Source organism: Argentina anserina, chromosome 5, assembly GCF_933775445.1.
Source record: "Argentina anserina chromosome 5, drPotAnse1.1, whole genome shotgun sequence".
NCBI classification, from domain to species: domain Eukaryota; kingdom Viridiplantae; phylum Streptophyta; class Magnoliopsida; order Rosales; family Rosaceae; genus Argentina; species Argentina anserina.
Window position 1 is genome coordinate 27,583,994 of NC_065876.1, and position 22,457 is coordinate 27,606,450.

At 39.1% G+C, this 22,457-nt stretch overlaps 3 protein-coding genes across 5 annotated transcripts; 2 read left to right on the forward strand and 1 right to left on the reverse strand.

Moving 5' to 3' along the window:
* Positions 1 to 220: 220 nt before the first annotated feature.
* Positions 221 to 5,255, forward strand: LOC126793307 (probable beta-D-xylosidase 7). The gene is made up of 6 exons (XM_050519777.1): positions 221 to 726; positions 1,160 to 1,465; positions 2,501 to 2,670; positions 2,815 to 2,912; positions 3,601 to 4,365; positions 4,556 to 5,255. Exons 1-6 carry the CDS (start codon positions 328 to 330, stop codon positions 5,143 to 5,145), a joined length of 2,328 nt encoding a protein of 775 aa, XP_050375734.1. The 5' UTR covers positions 221 to 327; the 3' UTR covers positions 5,146 to 5,255.
* Positions 5,256 to 6,132: 877 nt separating this feature from the next.
* LOC126795304 (uncharacterized) lies at positions 6,133 to 9,871 on the reverse strand. Its single transcript, XM_050522143.1, is given in 6 exon segments — positions 6,133 to 6,557; positions 7,425 to 7,511; positions 7,674 to 7,767; positions 7,770 to 7,994; positions 7,997 to 8,225; positions 9,644 to 9,871. Coding segments are annotated over 6 exon segments (1,146 nt in total). The 3' UTR covers positions 6,133 to 6,274.
* A 4,525-nt stretch (positions 9,872 to 14,396) lies between these two features.
* Positions 14,397 to 21,730, forward strand: LOC126793492 (uncharacterized ATP-dependent helicase C29A10.10c-like). Of its 3 annotated transcripts, XM_050520032.1 has the most exons (10): positions 14,397 to 14,568; positions 15,247 to 15,471; positions 15,571 to 16,632; positions 17,493 to 17,681; positions 17,792 to 17,890; positions 17,992 to 18,154; positions 18,266 to 18,398; positions 18,489 to 20,249; positions 20,373 to 21,195; positions 21,319 to 21,730. In XM_050520032.1, the coding sequence occupies exons 2-9, from the start codon at positions 15,321 to 15,323 to the stop codon at positions 20,799 to 20,801; spliced, it is 3,987 nt and encodes a 1,328-aa protein (XP_050375989.1). In that variant the 5' UTR covers positions 14,397 to 14,568; positions 15,247 to 15,320; the 3' UTR covers positions 20,802 to 21,195; positions 21,319 to 21,730. The 3 variants fall into 3 exon arrangements, with proteins under 3 accessions (XP_050375989.1, XP_050375987.1, XP_050375988.1); XM_050520030.1 differs by having other exon boundaries at positions 15,247 to 16,632; XM_050520031.1 differs by having other exon boundaries at positions 14,398 to 14,568; positions 15,247 to 16,632; positions 17,995 to 18,154.
* Positions 21,731 to 22,457: the final 727 nt, after the last annotated feature.

Here is a 22,457-nt window from a genome sequence, read left to right on the forward strand (position 1 = left end):
AAAATGACGTTGTCAGTGATTAACTTAACAAATTCGTATCGTCATTTGGTGTTGAACTTATAGAAGATCAACAAATTTATGTCTTCAAACGAACTTGAAAGGCCTTCACACCCACATTTGAGAATAAGAGATGTAAACTTTTATATCCCATAATGCCTTTGGTGTAATTTTAATCTTTTGCCATAATTAGAAACGGGAAGGTAAAATTTTATAAGAGGAAAGGTGCCCTGGAAATTAGCCCTGCTGCTAGAGTGCTAGGTCCATCCCCTGCTGCTATATAACTCTCACTCTCTTTCTTCATCTCAAAACAAAACCCCACAAGCGAAAATGAAGCTCCCAGCTCTCATTCTGATCCCTCTTATCTTCTTCTCCACCCTCATTGATCTCACCTTGTCAACTCAACCTTCATATTCATGTGACTCGTCTAACCCTTCAACCAAATCCTACCCTTTCTGTGAAACCACCCTCCCCATCTACCAACGAGTCCACGACCTCGTCTCGCGTCTCACATTGGACGAGAAGATCTCCCAACTCGTCAACTCGGCCCCTGCGATTCCCCGACTTGGCATCCCGAGTTACGAGTGGTGGTCGGAGGCTCTTCACGGCGTTGCCGACGTCGGCAAAGGTATCCGTCTCTACAGTACCATCAACAGCGCCACCAGCTTCCCTCAGGTCATATTAACCGCTGCTTCGTTCAATGAGCATCTCTGGTATCGGATCGGTCAGGTAATGAGTCACGGCCACCGAGTCGAAACCCCAACTCGGCCATGTTCTTTACCCTTTTGGTCGAAACAGTGACAACCCAACTCGTTATTTCACCTCCAAATCACAACCCATTTGGTCTCTTTCATCTCTTTTACTTCGAAACAAAAATGTGACACACTGAGTTCAACGGCTATACCAACTCGGCATGATATGTTACACTTTCTATCGAATAATTAGAGCACCTTTTTTGTAACCCCTCATAAGAATTGAAATTCAAAAACTTTCAATTGATATTCCTCATGATGTTTTGCCTTTCCTTTTTGCTTCCAACGACAAATGTGATGTTCAAAATCCAGCTTACTCTAATTAGTAGATTCGCGTATTATACAATGTCACTTTTTATGTCACTTTTTATTTTCGGACGTGTTGATGATGATATATGTAACTTGGTTAGGTGATCGGAACCGAAGCAAGGGCGCTGTACAATGCCGGACAAGCGACCGGGATGACGTTTTGGGCACCGAACATAAACATTTTCAGGGACCCAAGATGGGGAAGAGGGCAAGAGACTCCCGGGGAAGATCCATTGATGGCTGGAAAATATTCTGTGGCGTATGTCCGAGGGGTTCAGGGTGATTCATATGGAGGAGGAAGGCTGAAGGCGGGTGGTCATCTCCAGGCCTCAGCTTGCTGCAAGCATTTCACGGCGTACGATCTCGACAGCTGGAAAAATGTGACTCGTTTTGGGTTTAATGCAAAGGTTGGTCGTCTTCAAACTCCAGTGTTCTAACTCGAATGTTTTATTTGTTTATTTTCTTTTGGAATTTGGTATGAGTCGCTTTGTGACTGATGTTGTGCCATCAATCCATGAGGCTTTATCGAGTTAGATGCCATCGATTATTTTCCATTTTGATTCGAAAAAATAACGAGCTCTTTCTAAAGTAGGTAAACCCAAAAAAGATAATGAAGTATAGTGTGTCAGTTGATAATTCATTCTTTTTTTGTTCTTGGTTTTCTTTATATTTTTAAATGTCAAATTAAGGAATATCACTTCTTCTTTTTTAGTCCAAAAACCAAAGGTATTTTCTTCTCCTTTGATATAAAAAAAATGGATTCGACATGAATAAAATAAAATTATTAGACATTATATTAAGTTAAGAATTTTCCTAAAAAAAGATCAAGAAACGACGATTTTTAACCTCACTTTACTATTTGATAATGTCAATAGTTCATGAGTCATGATTAATAAGTGGCAATTAAATAGTTCATGGGTTACGATTAATAAATTGTGTCAATAGTTCATAACTTTTACGCCTCACAACATACCGACAGCGAATCATTTACTTTATCTGTAAAGAAAATGGTATTATATTAGTGCATAGTGATAAACAGAATGCCAACTATTTGTCTCATTAAATCTTGTCTTGTAATCAAAGGTGAGAAGAAAATGAGGTAGGAAAAAGAGTGCCATGTTAACCCAATAACCCAGCTTTACCAAAGAATACATAAAAAAAACAAACAAAACTCATAATCCCCATTCTATGTGAAGTTGTGAACCGACGTGTTTATTCTGAGACTATTTTCTTTTCGTCCTTGAGATGACAAAAGATGCCAGTTATCAAGATTTGATTTGCCCACAAAATCTTTTAAATGAACTTGTTTTGGTACCTTTCATTGATATTATTTAGTAAATTATAGTTAAAAAAATAATATATATTGTCAATATTTCCATATAACATACATTGATATATAATTTATTAATTCTTATTTTGTCTTTGGTTTGCATGCTTTGCAGGTGACCCAGCAAGACCTAGCAGACACGTACCAGCCTCCATTCAAGAGTTGCGTCGAGCATGGCAAAGCCACTGGCATCATGTGTGCCTATAATCAAGTTAATGGAGTCCCTAGCTGTGCAGATCACAATCTGTTAACCAAGACTGTTCGAGGGCACTGGGATTTTCATGGGTACGTGACCTTATCTTATGCTCATAAGTCACAACAATCTTACCTAGTTATAGTCTAGTATTATTGTTAATTTGTTATAGTGATATAGTTGCCGTTGGAAAGGTCCGTAACTAAAACTTTTACTTTTGTAATGGTATGGATCAGATATATCACGTCGGATTGTGGTGCCGTGAGCATAATTCACGACGTGCAGGGCTACACTAAGCAGCCGGAAGATGCCGTCGTCGATGTCCTAAAAGCAGGTACGGTAGCACCCTCTAGTATGAACATGCTCACATGGGTTTTATCAGCGTGGATTAGGTAGGGATACCCCCGACAATTTTATACGCATTATTAGGTAGATGAGGGCCCATTTATGATCCAATGGGCTCAATGCTTTACTGTATCTGATTTGCCCCAAAGTCAACACTGTATTAAAAGTAAATGATCCTTATACTCCTATAAAGCCATCTCCTAGTGTGTAGCCCTCATGGTGAAACTTGTTCTCTTTTCTGAGTGTATTATTGGTTCCCCTCCCTTTTGCTGAAATCAAAAGCTAAATTGAACTCTGATTTTTTCTACAAATGCATGTAGGATAATGAAGCTCTCAAAGGAGTGGGACTTGAGTGAAGATATTGAAAATCTGAATTCGTGTATATTATAGAATACAATGTCTCTCACAATAACTAGTCACATTAGTTGTCGAAACTCAAACGTTCCTTTTAGATCAGCTGGGAGAGGAATGCTCGAGGTTTTTGTAGTTGTGTCGTGTTCTTTGTTTACATTAAAAAAAACAAAAACAAAAAACCGTCACAAAATCGATTTATGACTAACATGCTAAAGGCTTAATGTGAGAGAGGATTTGTCTACAACTTCAGTGTCTAATCACTCGAGATTTTAATTAATAAATGTCCGAAGAATAAGTCAGATGTTTCCGTTTACTACGTGCAGGGATGGATGTGGACTGTGGAACTTACTTGCAGAATTACACGAAAAGTGCAGTGCAGATGAAAAAGCTGCCGGTCTCATACATAGACAGTGCTCTCCACAACTTATTCTCTATAAGGATGAGGTTAGGTCTGTTTGATGGCAACCCAACCAAGCTACCTTTCGGCAACATTGGTCCAGACCAAGTGTGCTCTAAACTGCACCAAGCTATAGCACTAGAAGCTGCTGAAGATGGCATTGTGCTTTTGAAGAACGCAGGCAAGCTACTCCCTCTACATAAATCGAAGGGCATTTCGCTCGCTGTAATCGGTCCCAATGCCAATGCTTCCGAAACACTTCTCGGTAACTATCATGGTCCACCCTGCAAGTTCATTACCCCGTTACAAGGACTGCAAGGTTATGCTAAGAAAACAGTGTATCACCCTGGATGCGATACAGTTACATGCCCTAATCCGGCGATTGGTCAAGCTGTTAATGTAGCAAAGAAGGCTGATTATGTGGTTTTGATTGTGGGATTGGACCAAGGTGAAGAAAGAGAGGCGCACGATAGAGATCACTTAAACTTCCCTGGCAAGCAACAGCAACTCATTAACAGTGTGGCTAAAGCTTCCAAGAAACCAGTGATTCTTGTGATCCTCTCTGGGGGTCCAGTTGATATATCTGCAGCTAATCATAATCCAAAAATAGGAAGCATCCTGTGGGCAGGATATCCAGGTGAAGCTGGTGGACTTGCCCTGGCAGAAATCATCTTTGGTGATCACAATCCAGGTAAATTTTTAGCAACAAAGTACTGTAATGTTCTTTTGCTAAGGACGCGACATGTGTCGGATTGTCAATCTGGACGGCACACTTTAAAAGAGACAACCTAATCACTAGTGTAAACTACCTGGATTGACAATCTGATAAGACGATCTAGAACGAGAACACTTCACTCGCTGATTTAATGTTGCTAGTGCAGGTGGAAGATTGCCAGTCACATGGTATACACAAGATTACATCAAAACACCAATGACAGACATGAGGATGAGGCCAGACAAAAGATCAGGCTATCCAGGGCGCACTTACAGATTCTACACTGGCAAAAACGTTTTTGATTTCGGTTATGGCCTCAGCTACTCCAACTATGCTTATAGTTTTGTAGCTTCAGCAACCCAAAACAAGCTCTATCTAAATGAGTCATCGGTTGGTCTAGCAGCTAAGAAATCAGACTCCGGACGCTACCAGCTAGTGTCCGATCTAGGTGAAGAATTCTGTCAGAAGTTGTTTAAGGTCACTATTGGGGTCAAGAATGATGGTGAGATGGCTGGCAAACATCCAGTGTTGCTATTTGTTAGCCGGAAAAATCCAACGAAAGGAAGTCCAGTAAAACAGTTGATCGGATTCAAGAGCGTGATACTAAGCGCCGGGGAAAGAGCTGAACTTGAGTTCATGTTGAACCCTTGTGAGCACCTCAGCCATGCAAATGAGGATGGCTTGATGGTGCTGGAAGAAGGTTCTCGTTACTTGGTTGTGGGTGATGCAGAGTACCCTATCGATATCATTGTTTGATATGAAGAGTTGCATCTTGCAACAGCTAATTCAAAAGGATTTGAACATGATTTAAATGTCTTGCTTGATTTTGAGGGCCAGTCTATATGAATGCAAATCTGAATTATTGATGGCACAGCACAGAGCAGCCAATTTCAAGTAGTAGAATAAGCTGTTCTGTCTTTCTGCTCAATGAATGCTACCATTCAATCCTCAACCTGTGTACTAGTCATTCTTGGTGATAAGTGAAAGGGACATCAAGAGGGGAACTTCCTCGTCTGACACTATTTACAATACACAACACGTACAAGGGAAAATGTACAATTTCAAACAAAAGCTTAGAAAAACCCTCACATGGAACAGTAGTTTCTTAGCGTTTGATAACTCGTCAACTATTCTACAATCTACAGTTCTACACTTCCACCATAAGAATTTCATAATTGTGCTTATTCAGCATTATCTAGCTTTACCCCCCTACTGGCACAAAAACTTTGAATCAAGAACATTAGGTGCGTATGTTGCTCAAGTGATATTAAGAAGTTGAATGAGGGCGACGTCCAGGGGCAATTGCCAAATACAACTTAAGGATGTGGTTAATATAGCAGATTCCAATGAGTTCATATCGTGCTGAGCTAGGAGTTTTGTGACAAGTACCTGAAAATTAGTCATGGCAGAAGAAGACTCACATATGCAGCTCTAACGGAGCAGTTTATGTTTCAATCGGTTTCTGTCACCTACGGTCAACGGCTGGTAAATAATCAGTCACATCTAAGCTATTGATGTTGCTGAAGAGTACTACTGCATATCTCTTCCAAAAAGAAATCTAAAATGGAATTATACGCAAGTGCCTCTTTCTGCACTCATCTGTGATTCTTCAAAACAGCCCAAATAGAGCATCAGATAAAAATAAATAAATAAAAATAAAACGCTACCGGCTATAGCCATCCAAAATTCAAAGAGGTGATTTCCATTTTTTTTCTTTCCTTTTCTTATCTTAGTAGCTCTATGTAACTCCACCTCTTCAACTATGCTACATGACTTTCCCTAATAACACAGCTTTATCCACATGAGAGTTTTGCTCACCAGATTATAGTAATGTACATACAAAATTGTACAGAAAGTAATGCACAACGCTATTGAAGTATAGATATCAGGTTATCATTGTCTTGAAAGATCCTAACCTAGGAGTGCTTGAGAAAGCCAGTATTGATACCGAGAGAATCAGAAAAGATGCATAGGCTACAAGTATGTGAGATTCTCTAGCTAGAGAGCAGTAACTGATGCTTACTGCTCCTCCATTCCTCCGGAATATGGCAATAACAAATCCAGGATCATCTCTCGCATTCCATGTCATGGCCGGAATAGTAACCTCACGGGTTCCGTCTGGATGGAAGTGATCATCAAACTCCTGAGTTTGGGCACTGAAAACAATCCTACAACTAAGGAGATAATGTAGCTTGCAAGAGAAACGTGTGATATACCATTGAGTTACGATTCCAATTGTAAATTGGAGAACAACGAGTAACAGGTGAAGTGTTTAGAAATTAATTGTACAGTGAATATCAGCAAACCCACTAGTTCTATCTGTTCGGCATACAAACCAACAATAGGATCAATGAAGACTATAAACATTAAACTTACATGAACCACCAGTCTGACTCAAGAAATGAATATATACAGAGTTCAGGAACATTAGGTGATCATTCCAAATAGGAGTATGGGTTGTTCCCATGAACAATCTATCATCTAATGGTCCTCCAAGTGTTGCTCAAGCATTGTGAATTTGTGACATTAACAAGCAATGCTCAAGTTTGGAATTCAGCACCTCAACTTCTGCGAATTTTAGTTTGCCAACTCTCTGCAATAATAGTGGCTTCCCAGACGCTTAGAAATCTTGTGTTGTTACTGGGGTAATTATGGATCAGCTAAGTGGTTTGTAACACCATATTAGTATATTGAAGTCTAGATATAATACCATATCAAGTTACCCATTAGTTTTTTTAAAACATAAAAGTTAGATCCATTCAGTTTTATTATATGAGAAGAAAAGAGCTGTACGTTATACCAGACCCTAGATTATTCCTAGAATATGATAGATTAGAAGACTCTTCAATGTGATAACAAATTAAGACGAAAGCAGACTAATAACTTATGACAATGGAGGAATCACCTCCTTGACAACTAAATCGAGTCTTGTTCCAACAGATACGCATTTAGAAAATAGAAACTAGTTCTAATCATCAAAAACTGCATAGTATATCATTGTACTGCTATATACATAAAAAATAGCCTAAACTCACCTTGGCTTGAGAGCTTGAATTATATACTCAGTAGCATTTGACGGTAGCTTCTGTGACAAATCATACGGCCCTCTGCCAACATCGTGCCTGTCAAAAATCATTTAAACACAACACATTTAGTAGTCCTCTTCGCAGTTCTACCGAGCAAACAACACACATTGCCATCAAAACCACCCAATACAATTCTAGTTCCATTACTTATCCGATTTAACAATGATCAAGCAAACAAGGAACTAAATAGAGCCACACACACCTGCGTCGAAAACATTAGGACTCCCACCGAAACTAGGAATCCCATTCCGGCTCAATGGAAAGTGAAGCAACACCACAGGACCGGACCCGACTTCATCACATTCTCTCTCCACACAAACTCATAACCCCTCTCCTTTTTCCTCCTCTCCTCACTCTCACCTCCCTTCTCATTTTCGACACGAAAATCCACGCTCTCTCTCTCCACCGCCTTTTCCACACTAAACCTCACCTCACTATCCCCACACAGCAAAGCGACGGCGTTTAGCGATACGAAGTTGACGTTGCCGATCTCAAAGGCCCCACACCTGGCCGAGTCTGCCCCGGCAGCCTCCTCGAAATCCACCCCACCGACTCCTTGCTCAGGCCGCCGCAGTCTTCGACGTTGTGGTCGCCGAGCACGACGTAGAGCGGCAGGTCCAGAAACGGTCCCAGAACCCGATGAAACTACCAGACCACCGATTCAAAATCGCTCCTCGGCGAGTGGCGTCCAGGCGCCGATACGTCGCCGAGGACCAGAAGCATGTCCAGCCTGAGACTCTGGTACGATCTCTGCTTTGGAATTTGAAATTTCAGAAATTTAGGATGGTGTATTGTATATAGATTTGTATGATTTTTTTTAATTCATAGAATTTCACAATAGTCCACAGACTTTTTAAAAAGACCATAGACTTTCATAGATTTATGTTGATTTCTTTCAAATTATTGACTTTGATTACATACTTTTATTGATTTATAAAAATCCACATAGTTCATTATGAACAACTTCTACATATTTCATAAAAATAAAATAATGTTATAACTAGAAAATAACTAGAACATAAAGGAAAAACATCACAATGTAACGAAAAAAAACTAAATGTATATGTATCAAAATTGAAGCTACTTTTTTTAGTTAAGAAAATAATGCATGGTAACTGAAAATAATGTGCATACCATGTCTCAGTTCTCAATTACAAACTCATGGCTTCGTGATAATTTGCTTCATTCTCTAGTGCACCTTAAGCATCTAGGTTGGTCTTATGAGTTCTTTAACGCTTAGTGGGTGCTATTGAACATATATTTAATGCATTATAAAAAAATTACGGACATTTTTTGTTCTAAGTAAATTAATTGGTTGTGTCTACTATAAAAAATTATAGAATCTCAATTATTTATATGAAAATAAAAGTAACATTTCAATTTAATCTATCGACCAATAGATACCAAAGAAATGTTCAAGAAGTTTCAAGCTAAGAAGTCGGTGTTCATAAAACATTGATATAATTATTATTTTCCTTTCTTTTATGTACTTCTTTCATTGTCATTGTTTTTATTGTTAGCCTTGGACATGTGTCCACATATGTGAATGAAGTTTTAATAAGTATAAGATACAAGGTACGAACATAACATAAAAAACAAGAAAACATTCATGAGATCATAGGTTGAATAAACACATTGAGTTGTAGGAAAAAGAATTGGTAAAGAAAAATGGTAGAGAATGAACATCTTTAAACACAATAAGAAAGTCTATGGAAAAGTCCATGAAAATCTTTGGTCTAAATGCTAGACAAAATTTGGATTGTGGTGTGTATAATTAACACTATAAAGTCCATGAGATTCTATGAGTTTATAATTCCATAAGTATGAATGATATTTTGAATACACATAGACTTCTATTCATTTTTAAAAAGTTCAGATTGAATACCCCTAGATTTTCATAGATTCCATAATGACTTTTAAAAATCCTAATTGAATACACGTAGACTTGTATAGAACATAACGTAATTTCATATACACCTAGACTTTTCATGGATTTCATAATGACTTTTAAAAATCTATATTGAATACACCTAGACTTTTGAATTTCATAGATTTCTTTGAAAATCTCACTAATTCCATATACAATACACCCCCCTTAGAGTAAACTAATTTCAGGTATATTGGTAACTTGTGGAGGTGAGCGAGGGTAGAATGGGGAATTGACTTACGGTGAAGAATTTGGAGGTGTAGTGGTGGCGGAAGAGGAGGTCGAAGTAGGTGGAGGCAAAGCCGAGGAGGAGGAGGGCAACCAGCATGACCTTGAGGTCGTCCGGGTGGGGATGGGCTGGGTCGGGTGAGGGGACGGGTTTGCATGAGGGAGTGGAAACCTAGTCTTGATAGAGAAGAAGAGAGGGGAGTAGGATGATGGGTAATAGTGGCTTCAAGCCAACCGCCATTGTTGCGAAAATTAAGAGAGAAGAGAAACAAAAATGACTCAGGTCACTAGAAGTAACTTCAGATTTTGCCACGTCAGCTGTGTTATTTTTTATTTTCTTATTTATATATAATTTTCATGTATTCCACATATATTGACTCCTAATACCATGTACTTAATTGAAATAAAAAAAACTATTAAGGAAAAAAAGGAGTAGACCGGACTAGACCCTAACTTTAGATCAATTGATGGACTTTACATTTTTAAGCGAGAAAATTTTAAGAATGGTACATGAATTATGCATCATTGAGAATTAAGGTATATTTAGTTTGCAAAATATCAAAATGGTACACATAGTTAAATAGCATACACACTTTCAGTACATGTCGTTAATAACTCTTAATTTCATCTTTTGACTCCCCTCTTCTTCCTCCTCGGCTCCTCCTCATCTAGTGCTCTCGCTCCATTTGATGACCATAAACCATCCCTCCCCTCCGACTACCCACAACCCCAACATCAACCTCGACATTCAAGACAAGAGTTATCGGCGACATCAAACAAACACTTGAAAGTCTATGTATCAACGCTCGACCAAAATTGAAATTAAACTATACCCACATGTGCCCCCCAATGCCCGAAAATTAAAGTGGATTGCATACTCTTTATGAAGTATGGGTCTTCTCTCACACGAGAGAGAGAGAGAGAGAGAGAGAGAGAGAGAGAGAGAGAGAGAGAGAGAGAGAGAGAGAGAGAGAGAGAGAGAGAGAGAGAGAGAGAGTATGGGAACTGGTTCTGGTCACTAAGGAGGCAAGGACACAATGGTGAATCAATGGTTCATCAATTTTGATTTTCCGGCTGTACCTAGTGGAAATTGTGCTGCCATATTCAAGATATATAGTAAATGTTATGGGTCAATAGCAAATTGGTGGTCAAAGAAGATAGGAATGAAATGGGAAGTGTTTTCCTGCGTCATTGGAGATAAGACTAGTTTTTCCAGTGAAAATACGGTATTGCCCTCATAAATTTGACAGAAGTTAATAAGACTAATGGTCAAACCGATAGAATTTTCTTATGTTGGGTCAGATTTTATACCTCATGTACTGTTATGATATTTTGTAAAGTAAAGAAAATACACCTTAAGTCTCAAGCGTTTGCGAGTAGGAAGCAAATTTGAGGTGTTACCGAGCGAATCCGGCGTGTTTTCGAGCGTTTCCATTCCTCAATCTTGTTGCGTCCCAAGTTACGAACTTTCAATCTTGATTGTGTTATACTCTAGTTATTATTACTGACAAATTTTTTCCAATGTCAACAGTAAAACTTCATATATATCACATAAAATGATAAAATGTTAGTAGATGTTGCACCAGCTTTAGTCATATTGGTTTGACAAGGAACATTACGTGTATGTGCTTCGTGACTAGTTCCTAGTTACTGTAGTTTCTATATGCTCAATTCTAACTCAATTCAATCACAACCATGCATCAAATGAAAAAGTTAGAGAAATTTCTCCACACTCATCAAGCCTCGTGATTTACGATTTCTTATTGTTGTTATTGACTAGCTAGTTTATCAAAGTTACGACAAAGATGTGTGAAAGGATAGCATGTATTGCTTTTAGAATTAAGGGAGCCATTATGATAGGGTTTAATTCTTGAAGCACATCTCACAATAAATGAAAACTAGGTGAATGCTAAAAAAGTACCCGATGAATAGGCTATATTGCTTGTTTCACACTTTGTCATAGTATCAATGAGACTTTCGCGGTTTTTTTTTTTGTTAAAATGAGACTTTTCGCAGTTCATTTGTATTCATCGCCTCCATTTAAGAGAATGATTCATTTTTGAATGATATTTTAACCATTTTTTCAAGTTAGAATTTAAAAAAAAAGTGTGTTCATCACATACACATTATAGAACTTGAAATTTGATAAATAGATTCAATTTTTATAACTTACCGGGGCCAAAACCCAATTCCCCTTTTTGTTCTTTAACTAATTTGGGTACACCTTCCTCGTGTAATTGTGGGACGTGAATGTGTGATGTATAGAGCTTTGTAGTGTTAAATAGGAGTCGAAGTCCAACAACCAGAGTGTGGCATGCATCACCAAACTATATGCTTGTTTAGTCATGTCATAATACTGGCGATTACAGATGCCACCCACCAAACCCTACACGATAAATTGGCAAAATTTACAAAAACGTTTGAATGATAGTTTGGTCATGCATGCATGCTCATGCAGTCTAAATATATTAGTCTATCTAATTTTGTGCCCAAATTTTATTGTCGGATCTATTCCAAGGAGCTTGCTGAGATTAAGAATTAACAATAGGCTATACTTATAACAATAACAATGAAGATATGTGCTTCAGAAGAGAGGAAAAATGCATAATCAGCAACTATACATGAATACAAATGTACAGTAGCAAAAAATGGAATACAAATTAATGTACGAACGAACGACAAATCTAACCAACTAAATACTTTAATTTAGGTGAAATTTATGAAATAATCGATAATATATTACAGGTCTAGACTCAAGATCCCAGTTCCTTCATGAAATTGAATTGATTCAATTCATTACTATTTCTTCCATTTGATATATATATATATATATATATAGGGTGGTGTTATTAACACACCTTTTTTCTCTATTGACACATTTTATGTAGGATAATGTTATTAACACACCCAATTTATAGCATTGAATATTTGAAAGGGTGTGTGAATATAGATTTTAGGTGTGTTAATAAAAATTCCCTATATATATATATTTCTCATAGAATGAGTTTCCATATATTAATTGAATATGCAAATCAAATTCAATATCATCTCTTTCTAGCCTTTCATGATGAATTACACAAAGTCTAACTCATAAGTGAACATACATATTATCAGACGGATAGTTGAACTAATGATTAATTTTATGCATAGACATGCATACAAGACACCATGAACACAACTTCTTCTCAGTGTAGCTCGTCCCACAAACAAATATTGAAAGAAAAATTATTTCATAACCTTTTTCAGTTTTTCACATAGATCTTTTAATTTTTTACATTAGAATCGAATAAACGTGTTATTCATTTCTCAGCTTTTTGGCTAAGATAAAAAATGAACGTGTTATTAAATCTAAAACACTGTGTTATTAAATATAAAATACTTTGTTTTAACACTGTGTTTTAGATTTCATTATGGATATATACGCTACCTAATTGAATGCGAATATGACATGAGTTTCAGGTCGGTCAAATCGCATAAATGCTGAAATTCTGGTAACATCTAGAATTTGGTCACAGACTACTAAATGGCTGCCCTAAGTAGCTAAAACAATGAATGAATATCTTACTACCCCAATCCCCCAACAAGCTCTATTGATTATCATTCAGGGCAGGCCATCATAGTCTTGTAATATTTATTACCTATCTGGGGTGTAATAAAATTTACACTAATTCCTAATTTCTAATGGAAAATTATTCCTAATTCTTCTAAGTCCTAACTACAAATTGAGAAAAATGTCTGGCCATGATTCATGTCCTTATTCGTAGCATCACGTGGACTAAAGCGTAAATTCAAACCGAACGAGGAATTGAGAGATCTACGAGCTCCTTTTTACTAATTCTAACAAAAAGCCACGGCACACTCCACTATCCTCACTCCCACGCGCCTCCCTGACGCGTGCCCTTCACTCCAAGCCACTCTGTTGTCTCTGTATAACCCTAAACAAGTAAACAGTACTGTGCACTTCCACCGTTTGGAATGCACGTGCTCTCGGGGCCTCGAACTCTCCCCGTCCCTCAAATGACCCTTCTACCCTCACAGTTCACGGGAAATTTTTCATCGTTCAAACCGAACCGCACAGGGGTATCTAATCACCCCCGGAAACGCGTCCAAAGACCATTGGTGGGCTGTAAATCAAAAAACTACTTAGTGGCACAATTGTCTTTTTCTTGACACACAGATCTGTCTCCGGCTACAATTCGGGAACATTGGGCACATATCCGATCGGTTTTTGAGAGCATATTATGTTTCAACAAAGAATACGCCCGAAAACGCGCCGGAAGATGTTGCATTCGAGCTTAAAACGAACGAATACGCTCCCGTACGTTATCAAAAAGACAATATTACCCTTTGTAGATTTAAAAACAGCCAGAACCAGGTAACGGCAAGCAAATCATCCTCGTCCACGTGTAGCCTCCCTGGGCCCCACTCGGACACCAGGATCAGCAGCCCTCGCCTTGCAGCGTAAGATTCTTAGGTGCGAGTGTTATACACGCCAGCGTGGTTCCTGCCCTAAAATTTACGAAATCCCGATAGTACCCCCGTCATATCTGTGGTCAAAATCCCCGACTCCGCAAAACTCAACGACCGCGGACCAGGGGTGATTTTGTCATTCGGGTTTCTCGGAAGGATAAATAGTATTAAATAAGAAGTAAGATTAAAAAATAATGGCCGGGTATTATAAAAAGCGGTGACCGGAGAAAAAACCGGCCGGCGAAGTTGGTTTGATATTTCCTATATAAACCCGTCACCACCCTCTTGCTTTCTCTCATATTTAGCTCTCTCTCTTCTCTCTCTCCTCTGTGTGACGCTCAGAGACTCTTTCTCTCTCTACAAACCCTCACCCGAATACATATAGAGACTCTTTCTCTCTCTATAAATTTTAGTCCTCTTTAAATTTTTACAACAAGAGAGAGAGAGAGAGACGCTCGAAAATTCGAGGTAAAAAATTCTATCCTGAAATTTTCAGATTTTTAAATTGTGTTTTTTAGAAGGGGAAGAAAGAACACCGGTGATGATAAATGATGTGGATGAATGGGATTGGTGGACTTGAATCTCGCGACTTAATTAGATTAATGCATTGAAATTGAAATTGAAATTTTTAGGGGTTCGATCTGCGATTTGCGGGATTCGAAGTGGTGAGGAAAACCCTAGAACACTCTAGAATGGAAAGCTAGGTTAAAGATGGGGCTGGAGCTTTGAAATTGAATGATGAAATTTGGGGGTTTTGATTTTGGATCAGGCACTGTGGTTTTGATTTGGTATTTTAGGTTTTATTTTATTTTTTGGTCTGTGATATATTGCATCTGTTTAAATTGACTGAAACTGGTGATTAGGGCATGTTTGAGTGTTGATTTGTTCCTCGAAATGTCGATTTTTCCTGTGCATTTGAATCTTAAAGTTGGATTAATGTTTAATGCGATATTCGTTTAAGCTTGATTGCTGTTTTGCTGTGGCTTGTTTTTGGTAATTGATTGTTTTGATATAGACAGCAATGTAATTGCGGTGATTGAAGTCGCTAGGTTTTCGTATATTTTTTGTGGCTGTTGTTGTTGTTAGGTGATGGTTTCGGATTAGCTAACTAATTGCATTTCATGTGCATTTTTTTTTCTTTTATAGAAGGAAATTTACTCAAGGTTGTAGGACAATCAGTTTGGGAATACGGTTTAAGATTGTATGTATTTACATATGAGATGGGTTCCCGAGGACGGTTATTGTTTGATCTCAACGAACCCCCTGCTGAGGATAATGAGGAGAGTGATAGCGTAGTCTCGTTGCAGCCTCAGAAGGCACTCCTTTCGACAAGCTTGTTGGAGCCTCCTGAAGTGCTTGCGGTAGCAGCTGGTACACAAGGAACTGTTAATAATCATGTTTTCCAACACGCACCGTCTGGATCAGGTTTTCAACCTTTTACTCGGCCTAAATATGTTCATGGCTCTGAAGGTAACGCTGAGCAGAAGGAGGCAAGCGACAGGATTCCCAACAATGCATCATTGCGAATGTCCAGTAATAATGAGGACGTTAAAGCAGTGCCAGCTTTAGTTTCGACTGCTGCAGATGCCCTGTCTGTGGAACGAGAAGAGGGAGAGTGGTCTGATGCCGATGGATCTGCTGATGCTCAAGAAAGTGGTAGTTTGCGTGAACAGGGCAAAGCTTCCCAAGAACTAGAAAATTCTGGGGCAGTTGCTTCCAGTAGTGCTCCAGATGTTAAAGTTTCAGAAAGTCTGAAGGATGAGAGCAGCAGTAGCCGCAATTCGGACAACAATGTCAAAGGTCATATGACCATGGACTGTCAGGAGGAACCTGGCCTGGTCCTGAAACAAGAGAAAGTCAAAAGCATTGAAGCGAGTCGTGCGCTCAAGGGTGCAATTAATCCAGTGAAGAGGAAGATGGATCATCATAATGAAGCAAAATTGGGAAAGAAACGTAGTAGACAGACAATGTTCCTTAATTTGGAAGATGTTAAGCAAGCTGGTCCCATCAAAAGTTCAACACCGAGAAGACAGTCTATCCCTGCATCTATTACAACTCGCACTATGAAGGATGTTCGTACAGTTTCTCCACCTGCAGGTCCTCCGCCAACTGACCGCATAGGAGAAACGCAGCCACAGCCAGCAATCAAGGACCAGAAACATCCCGATGTTCTATGCAGTGAAGGAGGGCTTGCTGGGGATTCTAGTGAATCTAAATCTGAAAGTAATGGGGATATTAATTATGGATCAGCTAGGCTGAAAAGGCAAAATGGTGATATGGACTCATCTGCAGATGTCTTACCACCTATACCAAGACAGAGTTCATGGAAGCAGCCCACAGATATGAGGCTGCCGAAAAATTCACAGGTTGTTAATAGGAAGCCAGTCACTCAAAGCTCCATGGATTCCAAGATGGGAACCAAAAAGCCTACTCCTGCCAAGAAGCAAATGACCGTCAGTAACATGTACCAAGACACATCAGTAGAGCGTCTGATACGGGAGGTTACCAATGAAAAGTTCTGGCACAACCCAGGTACAATTTTTTTTTTCTTTTTATTATTTTAGTTTTCAATTACTGTTCAAAGTGCATGTTTGTTACCAACTTACCATTGACTAGTTCTTAGTGATTGGTTGGCCAATATTGTCACTCTTGGGAACTTTGGTCTATCTGTGTTGACAGCTTTCCTGGATTTTCTATGCCAGTGCTCCATGGCCTTCCAATTGTTACATTATGAGACATATAGCACACAAAAGACTTGGAAAGGTGATGACAATTAGTGTGAAATCGAGATTCTGACTAACACATTTCATTAACTTCCTCAATTTCACTTTGTAATTCTTATCACCATCATGCACCATCTTGTGTGCAATTATTCTTATAGTATAATGGATCTTGGGGGGAATGGGTGAGTTGGTAAACTTTCTCTCATATAGTCGTCTTCTTTTGGTAGAGTTTTGCAGGCTTTGTTTATTGATTTTGTGTTCCTTATCAAAATATAGAACTTAGGTGACCTTTGATTTTCCTTTTAATCAGCCTGAAAAGAACTATAAAGTTAATTTTATTACTTAGGTCCACAAATTAGTGGAGTCCAATCATCTAGTTGGAGAGAATTGCTTTCGTAGTGGAGTCCAATCATCTAGTTGGAGAGAATTGCTTTCGTACTGTATTATTGTTATTGAACAAAGATACTAATTTCTGAGCTGAAATAAAGAGAACATTATCGCATTTAATCTACAGCCAATTATAATCGCTAACTAGTGTGATAATTTTTTAAAAGGTCTGAAGAGCCTTTAAGTTAATATGGATACGGATGCATATTTATTTGTCTAAATATCCCTCTGGTCATATGCTTTTCCGTTATTCTTATTGTCTTTCATTTCCTTGTGCAACAGGGGAGACTGATCTCCAATGTGTTCCTGATCGGTTTGAATCTGTTGAGGATTATGTCCGAGTATTTGAACCCTTGCTTTTTGAGGAATGCCGGGCACAGCTTTACAGCACGTGGGAGGAATCGACTGAAGGTGTTTCAAGTAATGCTCATACAATGGTTCGTGTAAGGAGCATTGAAAGGAGGGAAAGAGGTACCAAGTCTAATCTATGTTCCCAAGTTTTTAGCTTCAAGACCAGTTGTACATCTGGTTTCTTATTACTGATCTGTGAACTGACTGAGGTGCAACTTTTGGTGGCTTAGGGTGGTATGATGTTATACTCCTTCCAGCAAATGAATCCAACAAGTGGACATTTAAGGAGGGTGATGTTGCAGTTCTTTCAACCCCCAGGCCTGGATTAGGTCTGATATGTGATTACATTTCTGTCCATCAATATTTATGTTAATTATTAAGTATATTGATGTATTTGATGACGACACTAATGGTCTCTTATTATGTCAAGCAGTCAGAACTAGAAGGAAGAACTCATCAACTGAGGATGTTGAGGAGCCTGAAATAAGTGGACGCGTGGCTGGTACTGTCAGGAGACATATTCCTATTGATACACGTGATCCGTCAGGAGCAATCCTTCATTTTTATGTTGGGGACACCTATGAATCCAATAGGTTAAGTATTTCTATATTCATATGATATAAGATGATTACAGTGATTTTTTCTCTTGCATTTTTTTAATCAAATTTGCTGACATCTTCCTCCTCCTCACTACAACTGTACAGCTTGGTTGATGATGACCACATTCTGAGAAAGCTGCAGCCTAAAGGAACTTGGTTTCTGACGGTGCTTGGTTCTCTTGCAACCACCCAGAGGGAGTATGTTGCACTGCATGCATTTCGTCGTTTGAATGTTCAGGTGACATATTCTTTTGGATCATCAGTGGCTTTTTATAACCTGAACTATTTAGGTTTGTGTGAATAATGATCTGACCATTAATTTTCACAGATGCAAGCTGCGATTCTTCAGCCCAGCCCCGAACATTTTCCAAAATATGAGCAGCAGAGCCCTGCCATGCCCGAATGCTTCACACCGAATTTTGTTGATCACCTGCATAGGAGCTTTAATGGACCCCAGCTCTCAGCTATCCAATGGGCTGCAGTGCATACTGCATCTGGTACAAGTGGTGGAAAGAGGCAAGATCCCTGGCCTTTTACACTTGTTCAAGGACCTCCAGGAACTGGTAAGACACACACTGTTTGGGGAATGCTAAATGTCATTCATCTGGTTCAATATCAGCAGTATTATACTTCTTTGCTTAAAAAGTTAGCACCTGAGAGCTATAAGCAAAATACTGAAAGCAACACTGATAATGTTGCTACGGGATCAATTGATGAGGTTCTTCAGAGCATGGACAAGAATCTCTTCCGTACACTACCAAAGCTGTGCCCGAAACCTAGAATGTTGGTTTGCGCTCCTTCTAATGCCGCGACAGACGAGCTTCTTTCACGTGTTCTTGATCGTGGATTCATCGACGGTGAGATGAAAGTATATAGGCCTGATGTGGCACGAGTAGGTGTTGATTCACAGACACGTGCTGCCCAGGCCGTCTCTGTTGAGCGGAGGACTGAACAGCTGTTGGTCAAGAATCGTGATGAAGTTTTTGGGTATATGCATCAGTTAAGAAGTCGTGAAGCTCAGTTGTCTATGCAGATAGCTACCCTTCAAAGAGAACTTACTGTTGCAGCTGCTGCTGTTCGTTCACAAGGATCTGTGGGTGTTGATCCAGATGTTCTAGTGGCTAGGGACCAGAATCGAGATGCATTGTTGCAGAACCTTGCGGCGGCAGTTGAAAGCAGGGATAAGACTCTAGTTGAGCTGTCTCGCCTGTTTATATTAGAAGGAAAGTTTCGCGCTTCAAGCAATTTCAATTTGGAAGAAGCTCGTGCTAATCTTGAGGCAAGTTTTGCAAATGAGGCAGAAATTGTTTTCACTACTGTTTCAAGCAGTGGTCGCAAGTTGTTCTCTCGCCTTTCTCATGGTTTTGATATGGTTGTGATTGATGAGGCTGCACAAGCCAGTGAAGTAGGAGTTCTTCCTCCCCTTGCTCTTGGCGCTGCACGATGTGTTCTTGTTGGTGATCCTCAGCAGCTTCCTGCAACAGTTATTAGTAAGGCTGCTGGAACTTTGTTATATAGTAGGAGTCTTTTCGAAAGATTTCAGCAAGCAAATTGCCCAACAATGTTGCTATCTGTGCAATATAGAATGCACCCTCAAATCCGAGATTTCCCCTCCAGGTACTTTTACCAAGGACGCCTCAGTGACAGTGAGAGTGTTGCTAATTTGCCTGATGAGACATACTACAAGGACCCTTTACTTAAACCTTATGTGTTTTATGATATCACTCACGGGCGGGAATCACACAGAGGGGGATCTGTCTCTTATCAGAACATACATGAAGCTCAGTTCTGTGTTCGTTTGTATGAGCATCTTCAGAAGACAGCGAAATCTCTGGGCCTGGGGAAGATTTCTGTTGGCATAATCACACCATACAAACTGCAACTAAAATGTCTTCAACGGGAGTTTGATGAGGCTTTAAAATCAGAAGAAGGGAAGGATCTGTATATTAACACAGTGGATGCTTTCCAAGGCCAAGAACGAGATGTGATTATCATGTCCTGTGTGCGCGCTTCTGGTCACGGGGTTGGTTTTGTTGCAGATATCCGCCGTATGAATGTAGCTCTTACTCGTGCAAGAAGGGCTCTTTGGGTATGCATTTCTTTATTATTATTCATTTTTTGTTATTTAAACATATTAACAAACTCACAGCATCTACCTGCAAGTAGGCACCCACCGTGCTGATTCTAATTTATATTGTTTTCTTTCTAACAGGTCATGGGGAATGCTAATGCCTTGATGCAGTCTGAAGATTGGGCTGCATTGATCAAGGATGCCAAGGCCAGGAACTGTTATATGGATATGGAGAATCTGCCTAAAGAATTTCTGGGTCCAAAGGGACCCTCCTACAATCCATTACCAGGAAAGCTTTCATCTAATATGAGGGGGTTGAGATCTGCTGGACCAAGACATAGATCGTTGGACATGCGGATGGATTCGAGGTCAGGAACACCTTCAGAGGATGATGAAAAATTTAATGCACCTGTAATTTCTAGGAATGGCCATTACCGGCCAATGAGACCACAATTTGAGAATTCCTTGGATGACTTTGATCAGTCCGGTGATAAGTCTAGAGATGCTTGGCAGAATGGTATACAAAAGAAGCAAAGTCCTGCTGGGGTTGTTGGAAAGAGAGAGATCTAACTCTTGGTGGGTGTTGTGGATCTTCTTTCTTCATCAGAGAGAGGCTTTGTGGCATTCTTTCTTGTCCTACTGTGATAAGTCTGCTACAAGGTGGGAGTGCTGGTTTTCTGTGGTTTTTACAGAAGCTGGACTCTTTGAGTTGGAAGAGAGCTGAACTTGGTGCTAGGTGAGCTTTTGGTTAGTTGTGAAGTTCGGCAATAAAAAGGAAGGAGGGCTGGCTGGGGCTTTCGAGGCTTGTGCCGGAAGACATTCATCTTGGTTTGATTTCTTTGATGTCATCTTGTGCAAGAAGACATTCCTGAGTTTCCTTTGATTTCTTGCAAAGCAGCTGGATGCTTTTGGGTAGATGGTGGAATAATCATACCCTTAATCTACCAGCTTTCATTCGTCAGAGGTAAAACCTTTCTTACCTGAAATAAAAGACATAATAAGCATAGATTACTGATTCTGAATGTGTAGTTTTCTTTTCCCCTTCATTCGAATTTCTTCTCATGCATTGGGTTCTGATGAAACTCAGGAATCCAAATGGTGGTGTCGGCAAAGCTTCAAAGCATGCTGCAACCTGTAGTGCGAATAACAGTAGTGGATCGATTGATCTGTTTTGACAGACACTGTTGATTCATTGGTTCTTTTTTCACTTACATTGGGTGCTTCAAATGCAGAAAGATCCCATTTGAATGATGCTCTGTACATTTTCCGGAGACATGCAAATGCATGATGACCACATACCATACGAAGGCGAATTCTAATATTGTTTCAAAATTTAAAGTAGAAAGGTGGCATTGCTAGATTGTATATTCTGTGTAGAAATGGAGATACAGAATTGTCTTAGGAGTACTGTATTTGTTTCTGGCTGCGTTCGTAGTGTCGGCTAAAATGTACATACATCTTCTAGTTTGGAATTCAATCATATCAAATTCTTTCCTATGCGTTGGTCCGTCTTCTTTTCATTTTCGATTTGAGAACAGCAACAAAAAAAAAAATCAGAGAAGAAATCATCATAGTGATAAGATTACCCGATCACATCACCACTTGTGGTCTAAATATTCATTGTCGCCATGATTGACTAAGCTTGCTGGCTTAGGGCTAATATCAATATCAATTTGTTGCTCGTCTGTTTTGGTACTGCCTAGTTCTATTTTACGGCAATACCTGCAACTTTTGCCATTTTGCTTTCTCGTTCTTACGTAATTCTAATGGTCTAGCACCAAGCCATCATATTGATCGTTTGACTAAGAATACTAGCATCGTGTTCGTGCGATATACGTGTTTTGATTGAAATGATCGCATATGTTTGTATGATTTAATTTGAAGTGAAAGCCCATCATTTTATGCAATTCTGTTTCTTATGAAAGATAGTTTTAGTAAAAATACATTGGTGAAACGTTTGTATTTTACATAATTATCCTTATGTCTATGTGTGAGAATAAAATTAAAGAAATGTAAAATATGTAATTCACAATTTGATGAAGCTTTTAGGTACTAATTTTAAATAATAGAGATACACCCATCTGGTGACTAAGATGTGTGAAATTTGATCACGTCGAGTGTTCATGTGAGTTAATTAACAAGGTTCGAAGAAAGGATCAACATTTGGAAAGTTTTACCAACCCCACAACAGATTGTGCTATCTATTATCATAGTATATAGTAATTA

Bases quoted from the DNA above. Each gene is read 5' to 3' on its own strand.
- LOC126793307 (XM_050519777.1), top strand. From the start codon at position 328: ATGAAGCTCCCAGCTCTCATTCTGATCCCTCTTATCTTCTTCTCCACC. The intron at 1,466-2,500 runs GTTGGTCGTCTT...CATGCTTTGCAG, and splicing joins GTTTTGGGTTTAATGCAAAG to GTGACCCAGCAAGACCTAGC. The intron at 2,913-3,600 runs GTACGGTAGCAC...TACTACGTGCAG, and splicing joins CGTCGATGTCCTAAAAGCAG to GGATGGATGTGGACTGTGGA.
- LOC126793492 (XM_050520030.1), top strand. From the start codon at position 15,321: ATGGGTTCCCGAGGACGGTTATTGTTTGATCTCAACGAACCCCCTGCT. The intron at 17,891-17,991 runs GTCTGATATGTG...TATTATGTCAAG, and splicing joins AACCCCCAGGCCTGGATTAG to CAGTCAGAACTAGAAGGAAG. The intron at 18,155-18,265 runs GTTAAGTATTTC...ACAACTGTACAG, and splicing joins GACACCTATGAATCCAATAG to CTTGGTTGATGATGACCACA.